At 45.4% G+C, this 26,513-nt stretch overlaps 1 protein-coding gene across 3 annotated transcripts in view; it reads right to left on the bottom strand.

The window, feature by feature from the left end:
* Positions 1-26,513, bottom strand: part of CENPU (centromere protein U) — a 797,426-nt gene that overhangs the window by 524,957 nt on the left and 245,956 nt on the right. For all 3 annotated transcript variants that reach the window (XM_069631498.1, XM_069631499.1, XM_069631497.1), the window contains exon 6: positions 13,350-13,446. In XM_069631498.1, the coding sequence (XP_069487599.1) occupies positions 13,350-13,446 (97 nt within the window). The remainder of the gene's footprint in view (positions 1-13,349; positions 13,447-26,513) is intronic.

Below are 26,513 nucleotides of genomic sequence, written 5' to 3' on the forward strand. Positions count from 1 at the left end.
AAAAGCCAACACTGAGAAACTCTCTGCGAGAACACAAATGTTAGTAGCCTTACTATTCCCGTTCATAGCCAAAGCAAGGAAAAAAGACATGAGGAACTGAAAAATAAAACCACAAAGACTGTATTGCCAAGCATATATGTCCCAACACAAGGGACAAGTACCAGTTCCACAGTAAAGCCATATACATTTACTTTTATACATATTAATGTGTGTTTTTTTTCTCCTCCAGACATAAAATAGAGGTTTAAAAGTCCAAAACCCCAAAAATGTTTTTTTTTCATCATCTCAGCAACCATTTAAAACTAAAGGTCCCATGCTCCTCCAGGAGTGCAGTAGTTCTGACCCCATCCCATGCTCCAATGCAGTTCTGGGTCATCCTATAAGAACCCCTTTGTCCCAGGTCCTTTCCCCCTTTCTTTTTGCTGCCATGAAGATAAGTACCTCATAGTTCCGTCTCTTGATTTAATATCATAGTTACAAGCATAATATAATATGTTTAGTAGCGCGTAAACTGCGCAAATGTATTCCACTTAAAAACGTTGTAAATATGAATTACCATACAGAGCTTCCCAGCACGTGTAAATCCGCTGCAGAGTTTTCAGTTCGTTAGTTTGTTCGTGACGCGAGCAGTAGAAGCTCGGTTTGCTCTGTGGAGAGGAGGCGGGGCCGGCGCCGTGAGCGAACGCGCCCGCCTCAGGCTCCCGGCCCCGCTCCTTTGAGGCCGCGCCACCGAATACGGCGAGCGATGGGACCCAGAGGAGCGGGAGGATCCGATATCCTCCGGCATCCCCTGGGAGCTCTTCCGCCGGCAACGTGCAATTTTAATTGCATTGTGGATGCCGAGCGGAGTGGACGCCTGTTGACACCGAGTATAAAAAAAAATAAACCATATTTCGCCGGAGCGCAGGCTAAAGGGATAATTCAAAGACTCTTCCTGGCAAGCAGTAATACCTGCCAAAGGTGAAAATGAACAGACTAACAGGCTACAAGGGCCTAACTATTATTTGTTGCTGAAAGCACAAGAAGCTAGCTTTGCTAACATCATGGCTCAATACAGAAGCCCCGGTGCCACTCCTTCTACCTCACCTGAATGGTCTGAGGAGGAGTGGAAGGAAAGCCCTTACCAGCAGGACGCAGACCTGTCGCATAGCTTTAAAAGGGTACTAGGAGATTCCTTAGCCAAAGCAGTGTCACAGGGAGTGCAGCCCATTACCCAAAGGCTGGATATTTTGGAAGCAGTGTTTAATGAACAGCAAGCGCAGCTTGCCAAAAAGAGAAAGGCAGAAAGCCAAGAAAAAGAGCTCTCAGCCAGACACCCAACAGATGGGGTTGAACCCAGGAGGAGAAAAGCAGCTCGTAAGAGTAAACACTCCTTGACCCCCCCGAAGCCATCCTGATGGGGAGGATTCCACTCCCCAAGAGATTAGCGACCCTGTCGCCAGGCTCAAGAGAGCTTTCCTGGAGAAGAAAAGAAGCCAGGACAGACCCCCTACCCCAGGGGTGATTAATGCAGGGGACAATGATGAAGGCTACATGCCTGATGATGAGGGTGACGATATAGAACCTGATCATTACGAGGAGGATGTAGATCCTCAAGAACCTGAGGGTACTACAGATATGTTTGACCCGGAAGCTATAAGACACCCAAAGTCCTCGGAGTGGGTTCCATCACCCAGAGTGGCCGCCTACATGGCTCAGCATATACGCAAACCTCTGGATAGGGAGGTAAGATCGCGTATGCGTTCAGAGTGCCCTAGACCAGAGGTGCCAGGTAAACTGGCCGATACACCAGAGCTAGACCCCAAGATGGTCACGTTCATCACAAAGACGGCGAGGGATATTCATAAGTCCATAGATCGTGCCTGGCGAGGTTGCCAATATAAGCTCCTCGACTTGGCGGACCCGTTAGCAAAAATAATGAATCTTGCTGAAAAGGCAAAGGACACAGGAACCCCAGTAGATGCTTCCGCTCTAGCCAATTGGACGCAAAGAGCGGTGTGTATTATGGGAAACGCGAACTGCGCGTTGTCTTCGGAGAGGAGAAGAGGTCTACTTCTCAAGATTGACAACAAGTTAAGCGACCTGGCTTCTTATGAGGCAGGGGAAGGAGCGAAAGGCCTACTATTCGGCGAAGCTTTCGCGGAAGAAATGGCACGGTTCATGGGAACTTATTCAGTGTTGGAAAGAGCTCAAAGCTCAATCAAAAAGATCTTCCCCACTCGAGTTTTTTCTGGGACCGGACGTTACAGGGGTCGTTCGTCCGGTCGGTTTAACTACCAGCGCAGACCCCAAGGGCTGCGAGCCCAATACTGGGAAGGGAAGCAGCCAGACATCATCTTCCCATCCAGATCCAGATTTCCCAGAGGTAGGGGAAGAGGTTCATATCGGCAACCCAATGCCACAGGAGGTGAGTGCAGCGAATTTGCAGGTGGGAGGGAGAACTGTCCAATTTCTGAGCGCATGGCAAGCGCTATCGCGCGATGCATGGGTACTGCAAGCAGTAGCGGGACTGCGGCTAGAATTTATGGGGAACCCCATTCAGAGATCGGAACCTCATCATATTCAGATGGCCCAAGGGGAGGTGGAATTGTTACACAGCGAGATTCTAAATTTGGTAAGCAAAAATGCTATAGAAAAGAGATACACAAGGAGGACCTGGTTTCCTCAGCAATTTATTCCTGGTGCACAGGGGGGACAAGGTACGTCCGGTCATAAATCTGAAAAATCTAAACGAATGGATTGTACACAACTATTTCAAGATGGAGGGAATCCATCTACTTCGAGATCTCCTCCGAACGGGGAATTGGTTGGCTCGATTAGACCTCAAAGACGCTTATCTAACGATTCCGATAGCTCAAGAGTTTCAGAGATATCTGAGATTTCGGTGGGGAAAAGAGATATGGCGCTTCACATGTCTCCCGTTCGGCCTAGTGTCAGCACCTTGGGCATTCATCAAACTGATGAAGCCGTGGCAGCAGCCATAAGAGAGGTATTTGAATAATCGTTTAGACGACATTCTCGTCATGGGTTCAGACAAAGTCACACTTTCCAGAAACGTGCAATGGATATTCACGCTGTTGTCCTCTCTAGGATTCTTGGTAAATTTAGACAAATCCCAGTTAGTACCAGTGCAGAATATAGAATTCCTAGGTTTCAGTATAGATACAAACAAAGCAACCCTCGAACTTCCACATAACAAAGTGAAAGCGATAAAGAAAGCTCAAGATGGTCATAGCAAAGAAGACTATGGGCCTCATTACACCGACGGCGGTAACCATGGCGCTATTAGCGCCGCCGGTATTTTACCGAGTCCGCCATGGTGAATGGCAGAATTACCGCCCTATTCCAAATTGTGTGGGGGCGGTAATTCCCCATTCACCATGGCACTTCCCCATTCCAATTTTTGCCCCATAGGGCTCAATGGGGAAGGCGGTAATTACGGTACCGCAAATTGCTGTAAAACCAGACGTTAAGGTAGGGTCCCACAAAGGGACCTCGTAGTAAGGCGGTAAGGGTTTACCGGCACTGGTACCCTTACCGGTAAATGCTTACCGCCATCGGTGTAATGAGGTCCTATAACTCTTCGAGCTTTCGCAAGAGTAGTAGGTTTGCTAGCAGCCTCGATTCAAGCAATTTTTCCAGGCCCGCTCCATTATCGAGCGTTACAGAGGCTCAAGATAAGACACCTTCAAGGGGGGTTAGGTTATCATCAGCTAGTAACCCTAGACCAGGAAGCAATCTCGGAACTTCACTGGTGGCTCTCCAACATGGAAGCCTGGAATGGACAAGCGATTTTCGGGGACACCCCAGACATCGTTATAGAATCGGACGCAAGCAGGTCCGGATGGGGAGCCATGTGCGAGAATATGGAGATAGGAGGAAAGTGGTCAGAGCAGGAACTGAAGATGCACATAAACTGTCTCAAACTGTTAGCGGTTCTTTTGCAGTGTGAGCGTTTACGAAAGACAAAGTATGATGTTGCGTACTGCTCAAGATGGACAACATCTCAGCAGTGCGTTATATCAACAAGCTAGGAGGAACGAGATCGAGAATGCTAGAAGAGTTAGCAAAAGACTTTTGGCATTACTGCCTGCAGCATCGGATCGCAGTCACAGCAGAATATCTGCCAGGGACGCTCAACGAGGTAGCGGATTGAACTCCCGATATCTTGTAGACTCCAGCGATTGGAAACTACACCCAAGCGTGTTCAAAAGATTACAGGACCTCTGGGGTCCCGTACACATAGATCTATTTGGGTCCAGACTGAATACACAGAGTCAGATGTATTTCAGCTGGAGAATAGACCCGGGTGCAGCCGGCACGGACGCCTTTCTCCAACCGTGGAACTAAGCATTGAATTATGCCTTCCCGCCATTTCTTATGATCACGAGAGCACTAGCGAAAGTTCGCAGGGACGAGCAGACCTGGTAATGGTCCCCAACCTCTGGAGATCCCAGCCTTGGTTTCCAGTAGCGATGGAAATTTCTACAGACTTTCCGAGGATAGTTCCGCAGCAGCCGGACCTTCTACTAGACCTAACCGGGAGGAGTCACCCGCTCGTTTCGACGGGCACACTGCGGTTTATAGTCTGCAAGGTTTCAGGAGAAACTGGGAGTTGCCAGGCATTTCGTGACTCGCTGCAAACTGCATCAGCGATTCCTGGGCGCCTTCCACCATCAGGAGCTATAACGCAGCTTGGAAGACCTGGGCTCGCTGGTGCGCAGACTTTAGTTTTTATCCCGTTTCTGCCCCTGTAGTTCATCTATTGAACTTCCTAGCAATGAAGTTTCAAGAAGGCAATGCCTTCAGGACAATAGGAGTACTGCGGTCCGCGATCTCTGCAGGACATGACACGGTGGAAGGTAGAGCTATAGGGGAACATCTCACAGTCTTGCGGTTATTGAGAGGAATGAAGTTGAGGAAACCCCTAGAGCCTAAGTATACAACATTATGGGATGTCAGAGAAGTCTTTCAACTGTTTCTGGCTTGGCCAAACAATAGAGATCTATCCCGATCACAACTCTCAGGCAAGCTAGCAATCTTATTATGCCTTACAGCATGCCAGAGAGTATCTGTTGTGAAAGCACTAGAGATACACAGAAACATATTCTATCCAGATGGGGTAGCCTTTACCATTGCTAAAAGAACAAAAACAGACTCTCGAGTAATTTCATATCCCTATTTTACAGAGAATAGTAAACTATGCATAGCGCAATGTATCAAAGACTATGAGACCGCCACAGCGCTGCTCAGACCGCGAGGTGTAACACAGTTGCTGATAGCGCGTAGAAAGCCTGATCATGCAGTAGCAACAGCGACAATTGCGAGATGGGCGCGCGAAGTAATGCAATGGGCAGGTATAGACTTGTCACAGTTTGCAGCGCATTCAACTAGGGGCGCAATGGCTTCTAGGGCCTTCTCAGCAGGAGTGCCTCTTCAGGATATAATGAAAGCAGCAGATTGGTCCTCCGAGTCCACTTTTAAGACATTTTATTTCAAGCTAGTGTCAGATTTGACGAATAGGGTGGTGGCTAGCTTTGAATGAGCATAATGCGAGCCTCCTGTCTTGTCATAGAATAAAGATTGCCCACGCTTACAGCTCAGGAAGTCTTCATTCTATTAAAGACAAGGAGGCGAGCATTAGATCCCACCCAGAAAGACTCAAAAGATGATCTTATGAAATGTATATCAAATGTTCAACTTTGTCTTTTCACCCGCCCTTACGAATTTGTTTCCATTTCCCCTAGGAGATGATCAAAAGACAGCCTGATCTTATACAGTGGATCGTCATGTTGCTTCTATTTCGTCCAAGAAGGCAGAACAGTTCAGTTTCAAGGACACTGTTACAGTTATAAGTTGGAAGTTGTTGTTGACCGTTCATAGCAGGATTGAGTTCGCTACAGTGATCTCCAAGGCGGAAGAAAGAAAGAGGAAAGGACCTGGGACAAAGGGGTTCTTATAGGATGTCCCAGCACCGCATTGGAGCATGGGATGGGGTCAGAACTACTGCACTCCTGGAGGAGCATGGGACTTTTAGTTTAAATGGTTGCTGGGATGAAAAAAAAAAAAAAAAAAAACCTACATTTTTTGTGGTTTTGGACTTTTAAACCTCTGATTGGCTATTTTATGTCTGGAGGAGAAAAAAAGCACAAATGTTGATGTTTAAAAGTGATAAGTTGAAAAGCTGTTGTGGCAGTATTAAAGAAAGTATGGCATAATGCGAGCATCCTGTCTTGTCATAGAATTAGAACTGCATTCTATATTGGTGCACGAAGCGTTCCAATTTCAGTGAACCCACCTAATGATATACGCATAAAACACACAAAAGCGCCTAGACCTTATATAGTCATTCCTGTCCCTAGAAGATCTGATGGTGGAGTGAATGAACTTGAAATGGATGTAACTAGCAACGATGCACACACTCTTGTGGGAACGAATGAGAAGAAAAGCTGGAGACAGGGTCGGCACGGAATGTATGAAGTAACATCACTGACAACTACACGCACACAAACACTGAATGTACACGAAACAGGCCTAGCATCAATGACTGCAAAACCACAAAACAAAGCAGCAGGATGGAAGACACTTCCTGCCATGAGAAACGTCACAGAAGCCGTCATGAGAAAACAAGAAGAATTAAAGGAAAAACCAACAGAAGCAATCATATCAGAAACCCTTGAGAAAACAAAAGCCAACAATGAGAAACTCTCTGCGAGAACAAAAATGTTAATATACTTACTATTCCCGTTCATAGCCAAAGCAAGGAAAAGACATGAGGAACTGAAAAATAAAACCACAAAGACTGTATTGCCAAGTATATATGTTCCAACACAAGGGACAAGTACCAGTTCCACAGTAAAGCCATATACCCGACCAGTGTCAGGCTGGTTGGCATGGGCATTTGCACGCAGCAGAGAAAAAAATGCATGAAGAAAGGAAAAGAACTGCCAGACTCCTGTCCACTCAGATGGCGCAGATGAAGAAGCCTGCACCATGGACCAGGACACATGAGAACCCTGCAGCAAGAAAAAGTTACACAAATGCATTCAGAGACATAGTAATAGCAAACTACATGAAAACCTGAAGGATCAAGAGAAGTACGCAAGAAGACGACAATTAACTGAACGATTACGTGGATAGCACAGCACAACTAGGAAATAACATTTGGTACCAACACATGAAGGAAGCTGGAAGATTAAATTCCAAAGCCGGAATGCTAGGTTTGTGCTTTCCGACCGTATAGTTATATTTTGTAGGAAGTTTGAGGGAGTTATAGCGAGACGGGCTGTCGCACTGCTGTCGATGTCCATGTTTCCCCGTTTTTTGTACTTGTCGTTAAACGGACTCACCTTTGCCAGACCATTTAGTTGTCCTTATTGATTGGTGTTGGAGTAAGAGACCCTGCACCCCCATTCATCTCGAGGTACTGCAGGACAAACCCCGAATCTATGGGCCGGCCAGGGTGTCTCAGTACACTCTAACGTCATTATTCGATGTTTTAAAGGTTGCAGTTAGGTGCTGATTTCATTGCCAAAAACTCTCCACTCAACCTTGGTTAAGCGACTTGTTATATGCCCAGTCCTGACTCGCCTGATATAACAAGTATCACTGTAACTGCTTTTATTTACAACTGTTCTTATTAACATTAGCGTATCAGGTGCACAGTCCTACTGTAAGTATACCCGGCCTTGAATTACCTACACTTGGCATTAGCCTTAACCTTCCATGGTCACCCCAACAATGACCTATCACAATCGCAACTAACGGTATAGCCTGCACCCCGTTTCAAGACTACGGTCTGGCTAGTGCGCCACCTAATCCTTAGTTCTATAGATAGCTAACTGTGCTCTATCTGCGTTAGTCTCTAATAGAGCATGTTTACTACTAAGCCATACATTGGTGGTCACTTGCTTATTTTAACATTGTGCCACCTCTATGCCATAGTGTTCAACCATCCTCAGCCAGAGGAGACACATTCTACCCAAATCATAAACCTATCCTCGGCCATGGAGATTAATCCAACTACATTTTTTTTCTGCCTTTAAAACGTAGCTCTCATGCACCATATGTTAAACCAACCTTATTCCTACCCAACTGAATACCAAGCTCTAGCAACCACTTTATTAACCAAACCAGGCCCACTAACCTAACAGACATCCCTACCTACAGCCAATGGATTAAGCCATTTGCAACCAAACCAATTGCTAACCAACCTTGCTGCGATGACAGCAGAAATAAGAGACTAGGTTCAAGATTTACCAGACCTGCATTGTCAGCGGACTTACATAATGAGAAAGCAAGTATTCCACCCCGCCCCAATAAAATCTACTTCAAATTCCACAACAGCCTCAAGACTGCCTCGTCCTTTAACTTATTTACCACAGCCTAAAAAACCATATCTGAACTCAGAGAAGGACATCACAAGCCCACCCAGGCCACGATCCCCCACATCAAAGGCACCCTAATAAACGCTAGATCCATCATCGTGCATGCGACAGATATAGCCATAATCATTCATAAAGGAGATCTAGACTTCCTAGCGATCTCAGAGACCTGGCTCCATGCTGCTGCAGGAACATCCCTCCTTCTAGCCATTCCTGACGCCTACACCATCGTAAGAGCTGACAGAGAAACAAGAAAAAGGTGGTAGGGTTGCCTTTATCGCCAAGGCCAACCTAGCGCTTGGAGTAACCACCTCCCCCATAGTCAAGTACAGTGACCCTCTCAGTTAAATTACATACATCCAAAACTAGTACCTTAACCATCCACTTAATATACAGACCTCCTGGCCCCATTGGATCCTGCGAGGAGGACATCATCACTACTGACAAACTGATGCCCATCCTGATCCCTACCCTAAACTCTACCAAATCGCAAGACCCTGCTGAACTCATCGACTTATTTAATAACACTAATAACACTACGACCCAAGCCCTAGACTCCACTGCTCCTCTTAAACTTTGAAACAGTAAACCTAAAGCACACCTCAACACCTGGTTTACCCCTCAGTTGAAAGCCCTTAGGCTAGAAAAAAGGAAAATGGAAAAATCTACCCACAAAAGAAGGTTCCAGAATGCCAGCTCTAGTACTAAGGAACTATTTGTAATCCTGAGGGAACTAGAATCGCCTATAGCCCGGACGACTCTTGCCCAAAAAACAAAGAATGGTGCACTGACATCCAAAATGCTCTCTCCAACAAAATTGTCACCCTCCAAACAAAATAGCAGCCAAAAGGCTTAACCTCACCAATTCAGAGACTGCCCAGAGACCACCAAAAAACCCGCCCCTCAACAAGCTCCAAGAATTCAAATTTGCCCAAGAGGTAGATAAAATGATTGCTTCCCTGAAACCGTTGAGAAGCCAAGGCGACATATGCCCGGCACAAATAATTAAAGAAGCAGTTAGAAACTTTGCCCCATTTATCACCATTTGAAACACTTGTGTATAGGCGCGTTACAAATGCCATATCATATCATATATCATATATCATATCAAATTAATAAATGCCTCGTTTGGGACCTGCCAGGTACCTACAAACCTCAAAGATGCTTGGGTTCTACCATTACTAAAGAAAGCCACACTCGACCCAACTAACCACAGGCCTATAACGACTGTCCCCTTCTTACTCAAAATAATTGATAAAGCAGCATACATCCAAATACCTTGAGGCTAATAATCTCCTAGGGCTCAGACAATCGGGCTTCAGGCCTCTCCACGGAACTGAAACGGCTTTGATCGATCTGAAAATGCAAATCGATCAATTGAAAGATAATAGACAATGCACACTTGAACTCCTACTAGACCTCTCGGCTGCTTTTGATATGGTGGACCACAATATACTTTGCGAACACCTCATTAGCAGCAAACTTCTCACAAGAAGCTGCAGATTGGATTAAATCCTTTCTAAGTAACAGATCGATGAGTCTTCTCTCCTTCTGATTTTGCAGACCCAGCCCTCATTACTTGCAGAGTGCCGCAAGGTTCTTGCGTCCCCTCCCCCCAACCATGTATAATGTATTTACTAAGCGACTATTTGACCAATTGGATCACCTGTGTGTCATCTACACAAGCTACACAGATGACACCCAGATACTCATACCACTCTCTGGGAACTATGACCTGGACTATTGCCCTACTAAATAAAATCTATCTCATCATCCAGGCATGAATGGCAGCCCAAAGCCTCTGCCTGAGACTGAAATTCTAATCCTGGTGTCCCTACCAACATTAAACTTGATGCCCAATCCTCTTCTTTCAACATAGATGGCAACATCATTAAAGTTGCTTAGGAAAGCAAAACTCTTGATTTTTACCTTGACTCCACTCTGAACCTCAGCAAACCAGTTACTGTGACAGCCTCGGCTACTGCCTACACATGTAAACTTATACATGCCTGCAAACCTTACCTCTCGACAAATAGCTGCATTATACTAGCAAGAGCATTAATCTTGTCAAAACTGGATTACTGCAACACACTTTATGCAGTAGCTAACAAACAAACAAACAAATACTAAACAAACTCCAAATAATACAAAATAATGCTCTCAGAACAGCCTTGAGCATCTGAAGGAGAGATCATATCTCTGAACCTAGACGGAATCACAAATGGCTATCCATTAAGGACAGGATCTAGTTCAAAATAGTCTCCATTACCCATAAATGCCTCAATAATGCTGCTTTCTCTTAAGCGAGAAAATCACCAACAAAAACAATCAAAACCGGAATGGTCTTTCAACTCCTCCTGTATCGCAGCTCCACGGTTCAACCTGAAAAGAGCTGGAGGCATCAGCTTCCCGCGGCAAGTAGCCCTAGCATGGAATGCCCTCCCCCTTATCTCCGTACTGATCAAACCTTCCAAAGTTTTAGGTTCAACACCAAAAAGTGGCTATTTACGAATGACACTACTCACCTGAGCGTTTAGATATCCAGTAGAAATCTACCTGTCTTTCTCTTAAATATGCACTTGGTCTCCTAGCCTGTAAACTCCTGAAAACCTGCTCATCCTGCCCTGTTATAACCTTTTGTTTTTCTGTATATATCTTATGTACTCATGTCTGCTTTGCTATGACTATTGTGTATGTATCGATTTCTGTATCCAAGCTGTCTTGTAACGCGCCCAGATACCCTAGGGTGAATAGGCTTATTAAGGGACCTTAACCCATTCCAATAGGTTGTTGTGTTATATGAAATGCATAAAGTACAAACGTTTGTCTCGAAGAGAGTACCAAGGCCCTTTGTTGCATTCAAAGATAACCGTCTATTTTACTGTGGCATTATTGCAGCTATGGAAATGTTTAAGGGTATACAAAATAAATACTCTCTCTCATTTAGAGCTGGCATAAGACGTTGCATTGATCAAAGGCTTGAAATGTAAAGTAGCGGACTCCACATCTGTTATATATGACAAAGTCGTTGATTTTATGAAATTAACTGCGATTACGTTTTGCTGTTATCCAATGTAAATGGCTCAACTCCAGTGTAATGGTCTTGGGGATCTTTAATAATATTCTAGTAACTATGTTCTAAATAATTTTCCTCTATTCTGGGGCTGGCAGACAACTAGTGGCAGCCACCGAAAACAGGCTCCATGCAGGCCCTTCTTCAGGAAGAAAAGCTGGAGGTGAAGATGTTCTTGGGCCACAAGCTGAAGATCTGCCAAGTCCCAAATTACAACTCAGGAGGTTGTCTCATGCAGCATAAAGGCCTTGTTAGTGGATGATCAGCCATCAGGGTTGACCCAGGGACACTTCCGAAGTCCACCGAAGGAAGGACTGCAATTCAGGACACAGGTTAGCCCAACCGGTGCTGGGGATGAAGGCACTGAAGGTGTTCCCCCAGGTTTCAGGAGATTAAGCAGAAGATCGCTGGTGATTATCATTGGCAATGCTGGAAGCACCTGCTCCAGTTCTTCGGGTCTTCTAAATGCTGTATTCTTTCTTTGGGTTCTTGGCTCCAGTGGGCAACCTCTAAAATGATTCCAGGCTGCCTCCTCATGTCCAAAATCCAGGTTGGGCGTTACCCCAGGGGCCTAAGATGGAAGATCTGTGACATGGAAACTGTTAGTGCCTGTCCAATAATGCCACCCAACATCTGACCATCAGCAGAAAAATCCCTGGAAGAAATGTGGATTGGGAGAAGACAGTGCTGATCCCAGTTTCAACCAGTTACAGAAACACAAAGCACTGACTGAGTCCTGAGCAAGACCCTGTGAAAATGCAGGAGGTTTCCGGCCTGAGAGGCAGGAAAATGGGCAACAGCAGGATGGCCATATGACAGGTCCTAAAATACATGGGGCAGAAATTCAGAGAAACATGTACCCAAAATGGCATTACAGCGATAAAAAAGAAAGGGTGCACAGTAGTGCACCAGAAAAAGTAGTAAAATATGGTTCACTACCAGCTGCCTGACCTTGGCACATCATAAAGGCCTATGAAATGTTGCCTGCCAAAAGGAAAAGGGATGCACAGTATCCCTGTAACACTCCACTTAAGGTGCTGTGTGTTACAAAGCGAAAACACAGGAGCACATGAACTGTCTCCCTGCACTGGCAGCCTTTGGCATTGCCCAGTGCATGTAAAACTGAGTAGAGCAGGCGAGTGAAGTTACAAAGGCTTTACGCACATCAAACGCAGTCAGGATTCCAAAACATAGACCGACATATACTGGGGGCTCTCAATCAATTATGGGTAGGGCTCGAAAAATTTCACCAACATGCAGGATCAGGACAAGTTTCTCGCTCAGCCGATCAGAATACAGGTCATCTCTCTCATTGATTCCTATGAGAAATATCCTAAGGTCGACATTGACCTTTGACCGTTAGAATGACCTAAACAAGTACATGCATGACAAGTAATTTTGTTTCAGAAAGTCTGTAGAATTCCTATCCGTTACCTGCATAGATATCTCATTTACCTTATATTAGGTATAAAGTATAGTTTCATATGGACACTCCTTTAATCAAGGTTATATCAAGTTACTCTATCTTTTTCTATACGGTTACTCTCCAGAGAGAGTGGACGTTAACTGCTCCACCAAAACTACCACTAGGTGAGCCAGGAAAAGCTTAAAGATTGTATGTCTGTCTAGGTTAAGAAGGTGAGCCACCCACATGTAGCCTGAATACAGGCCTGGGAGTAATCTCCTAACAAAAGGGTTGGGGAATATCTGTAACTGGTTTTATAGCAGCCATCCAACAATACCTACACTATGGTAACGCAAATATCCTATATTTGCCCTTAGAAGAAGTAGAGTAAATTTTAAAATTCAAGCTAAGCATGTGGCAACAAGTAATAGTTTATGTTAAAGCCCAATGCCATCAATAAAGCCGCACACACATTTTTCCTACATACCGTTTTTAAAGTTTGCTTCTTTAAATTTTCCTTTTCAGAATTCTTTTTTGTTTTCTTTGCACCATAGTCAGTCAATTTAATATTCTGCAGATTTTTCCTGCAATAAAAAATACCAGTAATCAAATCAAGATAAAACACAAATGTCTTCTTGAAGACACAAATGTACACAAATATTTCTAAAGAAACAAAGAAAAGTAGAATTTGTGCTTTAGCAATGGCGGTCCGCGATGCAAGGTGTCTTAGTGTTATGAGGCCCCCCCCAAGGTAAGTGTAGGTTCGCTGAGCAATCGCTGATCAGTTACAACTCCCTGAGGTCTAGGAAGGCGGCAGACGTTCAGCAGCTACGCACACTGGTGCTGGGGAGCGGTACACAACGCCAGAGGAACCAGCATAATAGCTGTGGCTCTTATTTCACTCGTGCACTCTCTCCACGTCAGCTCTGCAGCTCAGAGAGCTGTAGGCAGCTCACATGGGGCATTGATAAGTTGTTGTCCTGCAGGTAATTCTTCTATACTATTGCTTGTTCACTTGTGGCTCTAGAAAAGAAAGAGAAAACTTGGCCAGCACTTTCCATCTAGGCTACTGGCCATGAAGCAGGAGAAAGCAGGAGTCAGGAGGGGAAAAGTCTGAACCCTAAGAGAGAGAGACCTGAAAGCCTGCTGAGGGCTATAATTCTGACCCTGACCAACACCAGATTAGGAAGGAGAAGCGGAAAGCCTCCTAAGGGCCATCTCTTAGACTCAATAAGCGCAAGACAAAGAAAAAAGAGCCCACTGTTTATACTATAGCCGAGATCAGACTCAGTAAGAGGAGCTGAAAGCCTGCGGAGTGCTAGACAATGGCAGAGACCACACCCAGAGCAAGAGAAGGAACTGGAAGCCTGCTAAAGTGTATATCTCAAACCTCAGTCATGACCAGACCCATAAAAGGAGAGGAAATTTAGAATCAGCACAGATCAGAACCAAGAGAGCGAGATGAGCCATTGAAAGATGCTACACTAGACATTGGCCCGGGAGGAGGGTTTGTGATGAAAGGATGAGAACATCTATGCCAGATGAGAACCCTAAAGCAAAGGGGACGGGGATGTATTTACTAGTAAGTGTAGTCAAGTAACATCATTGGACCAGGAGGGTGAGGCGTGGCTTGGATGCTGAGAGTATATATGCCACATAAGTATTCTAAAGCAAGGGGGGGGGGGGAAGAGTTCTTATTTTAATGAAAGGCAAACTTAAGAAGCAAGTTCAATGCCATATCCCTGGATCTGTGAAGCCAAGGAGCAAACTGTGAGCTATAGGTGTGGGGCTATGTAGTAGACTAAGGAATCATTGTAGCACTGGCAGTCTCTTAGGTAGATGTTTGCGCCACTTTGTGTTTTCACATCCAAATACTCTTAGTAATAATTAATTTTCCACAGGAAATATGGTCCTATATCAGAAATCTGTAGAGACACCTTGTCCGAATTGTAAGTTCTTGCAACCCTTCAAGTTAGTTTATTTTTTTTTTCTTTTATCAATTTTATGATTTTGCAAAATCGTTTTCCTCCTTACTCTTCTTTTCCGTGTTCTTTTTTGGCTGTCGTTTCATCACCATTGCTTTAGGCAGCCGAGTTTGCTGTTAGAAGTTCTATCTCCTTTTTTTCGCATTCGTCCAAGGTGGCTTTTAATATTTTTGCCGTTGCTAGGTACCATGAAGTCCTTGAGCCACTCATTAAACGGGACCACCACACTTCTTCGTCGAACTGAGAAAACGGTTCCAGTAGGGGGCCGAGAAATGCTCTTCTCCATTTGATGGTCTTTGGGCAGTTTAAGAGGAGATGTTTCACTGACTCCTTTTCTGATTGAGTTTTACACAGACGACAGTGGTTTGTAGCAGAGAGGCCCCTTATGGCCCGGACTTCGTTAGTTGGCAGCAAGTTTAGCCTTGCCCTAAGAAGGGTTGAGCGTAGAGCTCTATCCGGAAATCTTGATTATTTCTGACGTTCCGTCCAATTTTTTCGGTTGGGAAGACAGGTGTTTTAGAAGTTTTTTTCCGCAATTGTTTGAGTTTCAATCCAGTCGTCTTGGTCCATTTTCTTTTTTACTTTGGTTGGGTTTTGGATCAGTGTCGCTTCTGTGCATGCGATGTTGTCCAGGCTAGTTCTTTGTTTGGTTGCCCAAGTGGTCAGCATCTTGCAGCTGTCGTTCAGTTCTGTGTTTATCAGATTGTATAGCGGAGGAGATTCAGGCATAAGTACTTTCCTGAAGAGTGACATTTCTCCTGCCTCTTTTGCCGCTTTCAGGGATCGGAGGCCCAGTTCTCGTCTGATGCCTGCGATCGATGTCGAGTTCTGAAATTGGAGGACTTTCCGCCAGAAGTACCCCTCCAATTTTTCCCATATTTTCATTGGGATAGTGGGCAGGGCTTCTCCTCCGTAGACCAGGCAGGGGACCACTTTTCCTTTATAGAATTTCAGGACCGGTAACAAAGAAAATCTTCCATACTTCCTTTCGATGATCCGAGCCTGGGTTGTTAGCTTTCGAATTTTTTCCCACAGGTGTTTCTGCATTGCAGCTTCTGATTTGGTGCTGTCAATCATCACACCGAGGTATTTAAAGTGTTTGATGACCTCCAGGGCTGCTTTTTCGATGTGCCAACTCGGTTATTTTTGGACTTCTTTCCAGGTGGTTTTTCCATTATCAAGATTTTCGTTTTTTCCTCGTTTATCTCCAGATTTGCTGATATGTAGGAGGCCACATTATCCAGTTGTCTTTGGAGACCCATTTCCGTCTGGTCAAGGAGGATAATGTCATCAGCATAAAGGAGTCAAGCTAGTGGTGTTTGGCCAATTTTAGGTGGAAAAGATCTTATTTGATTTGCACTTTCGTTCTAGTCCCCTAAAAAAGAGATGAACAGGGCCGGGGCCAAAGGGCATCCCTGCTTGACCCCTCGGAATGTTGGTATAACTTCTGAGAGTAAGCCTTGAGGGTTCAGTTTAACTCTCATGTAGGTTCCTGTGTGGAGAGCTTTGATGGGTTCTAGTATTGCAGTCGGGCAGTTCCAAGAGGACAATTTGGACCATAGCATCTCTCCATCGACTAGGTCGAAAGCCTCGGTAAGGTCTATGAAGGCTAAGAAGATCTTCCCAGACCCTTCCATGAGTTTGCTCTTCAGGATACTGAGGATCAGGATGTTCACATGAGTTCCGCAGTTTTTCATAAAGCCAGGTTGGAAAGGGTCATTGCATTCAGCCGATTTAGCCCAAGTTTGGAAACTCCTTTGTAGAAACAAACCATAGATCTTTCCGATGGTATCCAGCAAAGCTATTGGGCGGTAATTTACAGGAGCCGACCTGTCTCCTTTCTTGTATATGGGGGCGACCACTGAGGTGGACCATGAAACTGGAATTGATCTGGACATGGTACAGTTCTTAAAGACTTGACTGATGAAGGAGGCCCATTCTAGCAGATGGTTTTTTAAGTCGATGTTGGTAATTCCGTCGGGACCCGGAGCTCTTGACGATTTTAGCCTTTTTATAGCTGACAGAATGTCTTCAGTGTCAGAGAAGTCCTCCCAAACGGTATGATCCGAATGCGTGCCTGTAGTAAGAGAATTCGCCTTGGGGAGCTTGAAAATAGAAGAGAAGTGAGTTGTCCAGACTTCCTCTGCGACACAGTTTGATGCTGAGGAGGACATAGGGTTGTCGTTCTTTTTTATCAATTGCCAAAAGGCTCCCGAGTTTTTGTCTGCCAATTTCATTAGCATTTCTTCGGCATCTTGTTGGCATGAGGCTGATCTGTGGAATCTTAGATCTTAGATCTTTGAAAATCTTTCAAGTAGATTTTCACTGCGTCGGTTGTTTTTAAATTTGTCACTTGTCTCTTCAATTTCCGCAGTTCTCGCCTTTTGATTACCAACTCCAAGTTGTACTCGTGCAAATGGTTGACTGAAAACTCTGCTTTTGTTGTGTTTTTGAGTAATATGGAATTAGCAGAGGTTGGTAATCTGGTAGATGGATTAAGGGCCCAGTTTCCCTGTACTGTTGTCTTTTGTAGTTTCTCATCAGTTCTCTGATCCTTTCAGTCGCAAGTCTGAGTCGATTTCCTTGAGTTGTAGGTTCCGGGGCTTCCGACAGGAATGCTCTTGTGTTGTACTCTGACGGCCAGCTGACTTTCAGAATGTTATGGTCGCTGGCGGAGGTCCCCAGTATTTCGAATGTGGCAATCCGGGCTAACATGCCCTCAGATGTAAAGATGTAGTCGATAGTTCCCTTTTGCGCGCCTCTTTCCCAAGTCGGGATGAGGTTTGTGGGGAGGAGGGCTTCCTCGATGTAATGAAGGTTCCTGGTGTTCATTAGGGTTTGCCATTTCTTCCCTCGAGACTCGGCCTTAATATTTTCTCTGGTGGATGGTTTTTTGTCCCTTTTTTGGGCACATCGCGTTTAAGTCGCCACTTATTATGATTTGCGCTTCTTCTTGAGCTGCTAGAATTCCATCGATCTCTGTTTCGATGAGTTTAAGAAATTTCTCGTCAGTGATAAACTGCGGGTTCCAATACGTAGTGATTATGGCCAGCCATTGGGTCTCCTTTTGTTTTTTTTTCTGATTCAGAAGAGGGAGCCCATTCCACTAGCACTGCTAGGTGGTTTTGAGTAGCGGCTAGTCGTTTGATTGACAGACCCACTCCATTCCGGACTGCAACCAAAAGACCGGAAGAGGGGCGTTCCAGTCGGCCTTTGCTGGCAGGCAAAACCATGAGTGAGAAGCCATTGATTCGTGGTTTGTCTAGGAGCCATGTTTCTTGCAGCGTTATAATATCGTATTCCGCAAGGTTGACTTCACCTGGTCTTGTAAGGTGGCTGAATCCTCTTGTGTTCCACAACATCATTGTGATACCAGAGCGGTCTTGAGTCGTCGTCGTGTGTTGTGAGGCTGCTGAAGTTGAAAGTTGGATTGTTTCTCTGTTTGGCAGACTCACTGATGTTGATTGCTATTTTTTCGTTGAGGACTTTGGCGCTTTGGGCAGCCATGCTAGCAGTTGTTTTATAGGAGCGAATGATGACGAAATATTGAGGATTCTGGCGGTGACCTCTCGCTCGTCTCTTCATTTAAGTTTACATTCATGTCGTTGCTTGATGTTTTAGGTAATCGATGTGGAACTGGGCTTGGGTTCCTGTCTTCTCTTTCCCTCCCCGAGGAGTGTTGGGTTGCTTTTCTTTTTGAACCTGTGTACTCTTTGCCAAAGTCGTGGGAGGAGGCCGACCGGTGGCTTGTAGGTTTAACATGATCGTGGGTGCTCCAGTTTGTTTCCATTACATGTTGATTCTGAGTGGACCGCGAGTTCAACGCGCGATTGGTTTCTTTTTCTGCTGAACTTGACCATTCTGTGATGGTGTACCCACGTTTGCGGAGGTCACTGGCGTCGTATCTTGAGTCCCTCCTCACCGCGTGGGCTTTGACGTGAAGAAAAGCCTTAGCCCTGTGTCCTTTGTGGTAAGGTTCCACTAGTGTTAAATCTCTTGTTGTCAAATGTTTGAAGTTTTTGGGGAGTTTCAGAATTTTTAAGACAGTGCCTCTGTTCAAAGTTATTGCTTCTGAGTTTTGTGGAATCTGTTCTATCTTGAAAATAATAGACAGAGTCAAGTTTTGCTGAGGCCTGTGGATTTTAGAGGAGAATTTTAGTCTGTTAGGACTTGCTTTTTCGGGCTATGGGGTATTCTTGGGTTATCCAGACTTCTTCCACTTCTTTGCTTTTTGTACTCTTAAACCTTTCATTCTGTTTCTTTTTGTCAATTTTTTGATTCTGAGGCAAGGTTTCTGGTTGCTTGCGGGCCTCTCAGGTGTCTGGGGTGGTCGGCTTGGGCCTCTTCCTTGCGTGCGACACTCTGTTGTCTGCGTTTTTTCAGGAGAGGAGAGAAGAACTTGTTACTTTTATTTGGTGTTGTTTGCTTGCCAAAGTGCCAGTTCTGTGGTTCGACAACGCTCGTCGGGGATAAGTGGATGGTTAAGTTCATGAGGTTTTTATCTCTCATAAAGTCCTCTGTGATTGGGGACTTTCTTGGATTTACCAGGTTGAAGTTTTCTTCTTGAGGAACACTGGATGGTACTGGTCTCAAAAGTTCATTTTCCTTGGGTTCTTTCATTTTAGGCCTGACTGAGGGGCCCGTTTGGAGGAACTGGCGTTTTGAATCCTTACGTTCACAGTGCTCTGTGGTTTTGTTGGTCTGTAGCGACATCTTTACTGTCTCCACCCTCTTTGAAGCCGTTGGTACACCGTCCAAGGTCTTCCTCTGGTTCTGGGTTTCAAGTTGCTTGAAAGGTTGCCCTTTTGATTGTAAGAGGGGGGGGTAGTGGGCCCCCGTAAGCCATTTTCCATCAGAGGTAGGTCAGTTCGGACCGGGAGAACAGGGAGAGACAGGCTCTTTTTTTGTTTGGTCTGAAGATCAGGGGAATTGACGAAAAGCAACTTTTTATCCGCCGCTCGTTGGTTGGATGTCAACTGTTGGCCAAATCGAAAGGCGGTTTATGTTTGGGATCCTTAATCTGTGGAATCTTTGATCTCAATGGTTCTCTGTCTTGACTGCTTCGGTGTTAGGGTCAATCTAGTGAACGTAAGCAGAATTTTGTTGAACAGTTCGGAGTCCAATTTTTCTTTTGCTGCGATATACCCTTCCAGATAGATCAATTTCTTATGAGTCATTGCAAGCAAGGTTGTTTGATCTTTGAGTGAGTCACTTATTGCCTCGTATAGTTTACCGAACGGGGCAAGAGCGATGGTAATTGCAGACATTAGGGTTGCTATATCTAGTCGTTTAGGAGGTGAATCTTTCTGAGTTTCATCTTGCTGTCACTCACCTGGTTTACTTTTTCTTCTTGGTGTCACTAGGGGCGGTGTCAAGGGGGAGGGGTTTTGCTCCACACTCTCTCTTTTCCCTCCATCTTGAGTCCTTAGTGATTGGAGATAAATTCACTTGTGTGGTGAGAGGCTTAAAATGGAACTGGTCTGGTTTCCCTCTGCGATTCCCTGGATTAAGGACGCGGAGGGGACCTATGCTTGTGATTCATGTGCCCTCGCCCTCTCGGCTTGTCCCATGTTAGGCGAGATAGATTGCGGCAGCAACGGCAATGTAGGAGTTGGTAATGGCAAGGAGTTCTGTATAGGGAGGTTAGGAGAGGCGTGCCCCAGGTCTTTACAGTTAATGTAATCTGTAGAGTTAGTAGGAGATGGTAAGTTTTCGGGGGCTGGTGGGGTTATCGGGCGCAAAGGCGTCAGATTTCCAGCACCTGAACCCGGAAGACTAAAAGGGCATTTTTCTTTGTTGAGATCGCTGAATTCTGTTAAAGCAGGCAGGCTTTGATTTGGACCTGTTGAGTGCTCGAAGGTAACTTCTAGTATCTCTGCGTCCGTTAGTTCTTTTAGGATGTCATATTTTCTTTTCCCTTGGCTCACAAAGTATTCCTTCAGGGAATTGCATATCACTGTTTTAGACAAAGTCTTCGGAGCAGATGTTTTTTTTTTTTGTTATGGGCATTTTGTTGGGTAGTTTTTGGTTTTTTTGACGCTGATGAGTGAGATGCCTTAGGTCCATATCTTGATTTATAATTTTTTTTCTTAGGTGGGGGAGTCACAGAAAGCGAAGTGGAGGACTCCGTAATGTCCAATTCTACAATAGAGTCGTCTATTTGCACACTAGACTCCGAGAGCGGAGCCCGAGGCTTTCGTCCTTCCGAAGTGGTCAGCTGGTTTTCTTCTGGGAGCCGCTTGGCTCCGCCTTCACTTGGAGGCGGGGAGGCGTCTTCGGAGGCGTGGATTAAAGCCTCAGACCGCCTTTGCTCCCATGAAGATCCTTGCATCTCCGCTCCTTCCGGCAACACGAGCACGAAGGTGAAGTCTGAGCCCGGGACTCTGACCGGGACCTCTGCGGCATCGGACATCAGACAGCGGACCACGAGCACCCGCTGTCAACAGTGGAGAAACGGTGAGTGGAGGTCGGGTCGTGGATAGCAAATCGTGCACTTGAAGCAGCCCGTGAGCAGACCCGGCGGGACAACTCGAACCGGCAGGCGAGTCCCTCGCAGTCCGCCCTTCAGCAGCCTGCACTGGGGGTGAGCCGGGAGTTTGAACCACCTGAGTTGCTCCGGCTGTGATAACACATTCACCGCTGGGGTCGATGCACCGCTCGGTGTATCTTCGCTCTCCGTCGGGGTATCCAAGTTGGTAAAAGCATCCATGTCCGAGTCAGCCTGACCAGATGAGAATTGGAGAAAGGGGGTTGAGGCCCCCGCACAGACGATCGATATTGCTGCTGGTGAAAGCGCGCTAGCTGTGGCTGTGGTAGTAACACCCTTAGGATATTTGGTAAGGGACAGAATCGGAGGAGGGCATCCACGAGAACCGGAGGTCATTCGGGTCGAGGGGCCCCTGTTTGGCTCTGATCTGTTGTGGGATACGCTGGCACTCCGCATCCATCGCCGATCGTCCTCCTGGTCCGACGGGGGTTTCAGTTCCATGGTTGGAGGTCTGCCCGACCTGCCCACGGACTGCCACAGACTGCAGCTACTCAACTCTGCCGCCAACTCCGTGGCCGCTCTGCGGTTAGTATGGGGTTTTATGGACCTCCCACACACTGGAAACAGCAACTGAAGAGAGACTAGGGTCTCTGTAGAGATTGACAGGGTAGACTGACACAGACTGCAGCTACTCAACTCTGCTGCCCTTCAAGTTATTCCTCGTGACACTTCATATAGTTCTCTTTCTTGTGTGTTCTGTTGAACGTACATCTACTTCACAGCAAACACTGGACAACGTGGCTTTGAGTCTTATTTATTTTTTTAAAGATAACAGTTTACATAAAAAGGTGGATTGGAACAAGTTTTGATTTTCACTGTTGTATGTTATGTTACTTATATATGTAGGCTATCATATTTTGATTTTTCTGATTATCTGGAAAAATACAACTTAAACAATATATAACGTTTCTCTAACCTTCAAGGAAGAATGCTATGCCCATCTCATCCTTTTTATCCATTCTTCTGCCCTTTTCGTTATAATGATGAGCAGAAAGTGACTGTGCCAGCACAGATCATTTTGATACCTTCTAGGATTCCTATGATTCTCCCCAGCCCCCTCCTCTGTAGACAGAAATCTCTGAATCCTCTTCGATCCCTCGCTCTCATTCATCCCCCATATTCAAGACATTGTCAAGAAGTCCCACTTTCACCTCTTCCTTCTCAAAGGTACTCTATCCTTCCTCACCTTCCCCCAGAGACTCAACATTACCTGTGCTATGGTTCTCTCCAGGCTAGACTATTGTAATAGCCTCCTCAATCTTCCTGCGTCCACACTGCAACCCCTCCAGCTAACCCAGAATAGGGCAGCAAGATTTATCCTTGCCTCAAGCCCAGGGACTGCATCTCTCCTGCCCCACAAAGCCTTCAGTGGCTCCCGGTCTCAGCACGGATTAAATTCAAATCCCTCTATCATCCACAAGGCTTTCTGGGGTCGAGGACCACTCGGTCTTCAACGCTTCCTGACTAAATACTCCCCTTCTAGACTTCTGCATTCCACTGGCACCAACTCCCTGCGTGTGAAGAGGTTTGATAAACAGCAAGCTGGTGGGCGATCACTTTCCTCAGCGGGCTCCATCCTTTGGAACAGCCTCCCTCTTCCCCTACGGCTTGAGCAGGACCTCCTTAAGTTCCGGAAAAGCCTCAAGACCTTTCTCTTTACCTCTTTCTTCTCCTCCTCTCTCCCCTGCTAATCACACAGTTGCGTGACTGATGTGCTGGGCCCTTATGTACCCTCGGGCCTTGCCCCTCCCACATCTCTCATCCCAGCCACTGCCTATTCACTGCACTTACTTGACTCTCCATCCCCACGGGAGGTTGAACTTACATTCTTCCCTTCTAGCACTTCACCCCGAGCACTTCTCCTTAACAACACAGCATCTATCCCTTACCCCCTCCCCCTGCACCTGCACGGTCTGAACACTCGCAACGCATAGTAGGTTTGTCTCCCATGCCCGTAAGTCTCACTATTTGTTTTATACTATTAATTCAATTATTTAACTTTGTTATAATTCATTGTCTACCTCCCCTGTCGCCACACTGTCGCCCTGTGGGTGCTTTCAAACTGTTTTACTAATTGTATAAGCGCCTAACAAATGACCAATAAATAAATAAAATAAATAAATGCCTGGCGTAGCACACCGAGGTTTGCTTTTTTCGGATAGATTCACTGGCACTGATGTTTGAACCTGCACTGGACCTTTTGGTGCAGTCACTGCAGTATACACAGGGTGCAGGGTTTGTTACATAAACAAATCTCTCTGATCAGGATTACGTGTGTTTTTCCAGCTGAATCTGGTGTGCTGCATTGCAGATACCTTCATAATCTTGTGAAGTTTTGGATAGGTTATTTAGTACATGTTCTAAAACCAGCATCATTCCGAACTGGAGGTACTTGCTGATATACGTGCAAGGTTGAGACTTCCCTGATCGTTCATGGTGACCCTCAAACTATCACGGAAAGGCACGGAAAGTTTCAGTAGCACACATTGCATCAAGCCTGTCTTGCCCGGTTCAACAGATGGTTACTGGTTACCGGCAATGCAGTGGATATTTATTTTTGCATCTGACCCATCCTGGACATCAACTGGAGAGAAGTCCTCAAGGACCTTGTCACTAGCTTGCTGCAGAAGACATAAGTGGTTACCGGATGAATTGCTACCAGAGCCAGTCACACAGTTACAGTGCAGGTCAGCCAAAGGCATGTGGCAAACTGAAGCAAGGCTGATGCACATTTGGCTAAAAAAAAAGTATCCAATAGAAAATGAAAGCACTCAGAAAGGGGAAAAATTGGAAAGTGCAACAGTCACCGTTCAGTATAAATCATTAGGCAGTGAGAAACATGCAGTTTCCTGCCATGCGTATGAGTGGAAAAAGCAGTAAGAAAGTGTGAAAGTTAGTGAAGCACTAATACATGGAAGGAATTGGCGTGCAGTGGGGCTATCTATGCAGGGCCCGTGTAAAACTATTAAACAGACAGAAAGATGCTTTTTGGGCATCCCTGCTTTGTAGGCAATTGGCAACCAGGTGGGGAGGAAGCGGGTAGAATATGTGCTCCGATTTGCATCCCCAATTAACAGCGTGCAAGACCTTCTTGTGCCCCTTGTTAACCACCATGAGCTAAATACTTGTGGAGTACTATTTAAAAAACAACATTTTCATTTAGGCTGTACTTCAGTGTTCAATGGCTGCATAAGACATACATTGAGCATTGCTTTTATAGGCCACAAAATGAAATCGTAGGATAAAATTGACATTTTTTGGCGATAGCAACACAAGCAAATTAAAAATGGTTCAGAACAAATTACTTATATATGTACCAAATACACAACTGTGAAATGAGCTATTTTGCTTAAAAGTTTCGAAGTGTCCATTTAACATTGACATTGAAGGATTCCTTCTGGTCGCGCTTTATACTGCATTTCTGACAGATGTGCTATGAGTGAAATGTTAACATTCAACCAACTAGCTAGCTTGTGATTTGAAATGTATTACAACATCATTTGTGTCGAATTGATAAAGGGATACATAGCTTTGTCAGAGGACAATGGTAAATGGACCATTCCGCTGAGTGGTATCGAGCAGCCAGCAGGAAATAAAAATACAAACCTACAAAACCTAAGAACTGCTACTTTTAGTGCTTAGTTCAAACCATGGCTCTAGGCTCTGATATTTCCATCCAATGGAAGCCAACATTAAGAAAGCTCACGAGCCACTGCAGCGTGGACACACTTACATCCCTCCCGAGTATCAACTGTATTTGATCGCAAAAAAGGCATATAATGGCATCATATCGTTTATTCATAATGTTGTCTGACAACAGCAATCTCCTAGGCATAAATGGGTACAGTGTATGGCATGCTTTATTGACAATATAGCACGCTAAAATCATGTGCATTGATAGCGATACTGTGATCTATGGTAAGAACCTCTTGTTAAGGCAGGTTTTGTGCCACCCTCTGTTGAGGGAACCAACTACAACCACTGAGGGCAGAGGGGAGCTAATATCTGACAAGAAAGGGAAGTAAAACCTCTCCTAAGGTAGGCAACAGGGACAGAGCAACAAGGCTCGATTCTCAGGTAGGGGTAGCAGGTTGACACAAAGGTCAACAAACTTATTTCTAGAAAATCCATACATTGAAAAAATATATACTTTATTAAGTCACACACATAAATCTAGGAGTCAAATAAGCACTTAAGATATAATACACTATTAAACAGATACCCAGTATATTATTATTTTTTAAATTAAGGGTCTTAAAGGTCTCTCCTTACCCCACTGTTTAGGCATTGGTCCACCACAGGCAGGCCCCCAATATAATTAACAGGGGTGGTGAGAACAAGGGAACCACAAAATCAAAGAAGTAGGTAAAGCCCCCCTATGGGCCTGCACAATTCAAGTACAGTGTCCGAAAGACACAACCCACTTTGATTATATCTGGTTGGGCCTAGACCAGTGGTCAGGTCCGAACACAAGGGGAAGGCAGGAAAGGGAAATAGACATTTTTAACAAAAATCCCCAAGGGCAACGCAGACACTCCCCATTAATTTTGATCCTCTATTGACAGGGCCAGTTTAAGGGTGATCGAGTGGTGCGGCTGCACAGGAGCGCAACAAATAAAGGGCGCATCAGCCCTTAATCCCGCCCAGCTAGGTGTCAAGCCTTCTGAAGATGGAGTGCATGCGCTCCGACTTCAGAAACGTTTGTGCTAGAAAACCAACTTCCTTGTTTCCTGTCTGTGTAGTGCAGGCCGGATCGCGGGAGTCGGCTGGAGCAGAGGCCTTTGTGGCGAAGACGGATTCAGGTCTGGAGCAGGTAAGAAACAAACATGTTTTTATGTATGTGTGTGCGCATTCATGCTGCATGTTTATGATGTATGCATGCAAGGGTGCTTTATGTAGTATGCATTGTGTGTGTGTGTGTGTGTGTATCAGCGAGTGTATGATGTATGGGTGAGCAAGTGAATGGTTTGAGAAACGAGCGAGTGAATGGCTGCACGCATGTGTTTGTGCTGGCCGCATAGGAGCTGATTTTGGCGGGTTACATGGTGAGGGGCGGGATGCCATAATGGCACTTGCATTTTTTTAAAAGAGAACCCATGAAATGATAAAAGCAAGCATG

Source organism: Ambystoma mexicanum, chromosome 6q, assembly GCF_040938575.1.
Source record: "Ambystoma mexicanum isolate Mex_15411 chromosome 6q, UKY_AmexF1_1, whole genome shotgun sequence".
Classification (NCBI taxonomy): Eukaryota; Metazoa; Chordata; class Amphibia; order Caudata; family Ambystomatidae; genus Ambystoma; species Ambystoma mexicanum.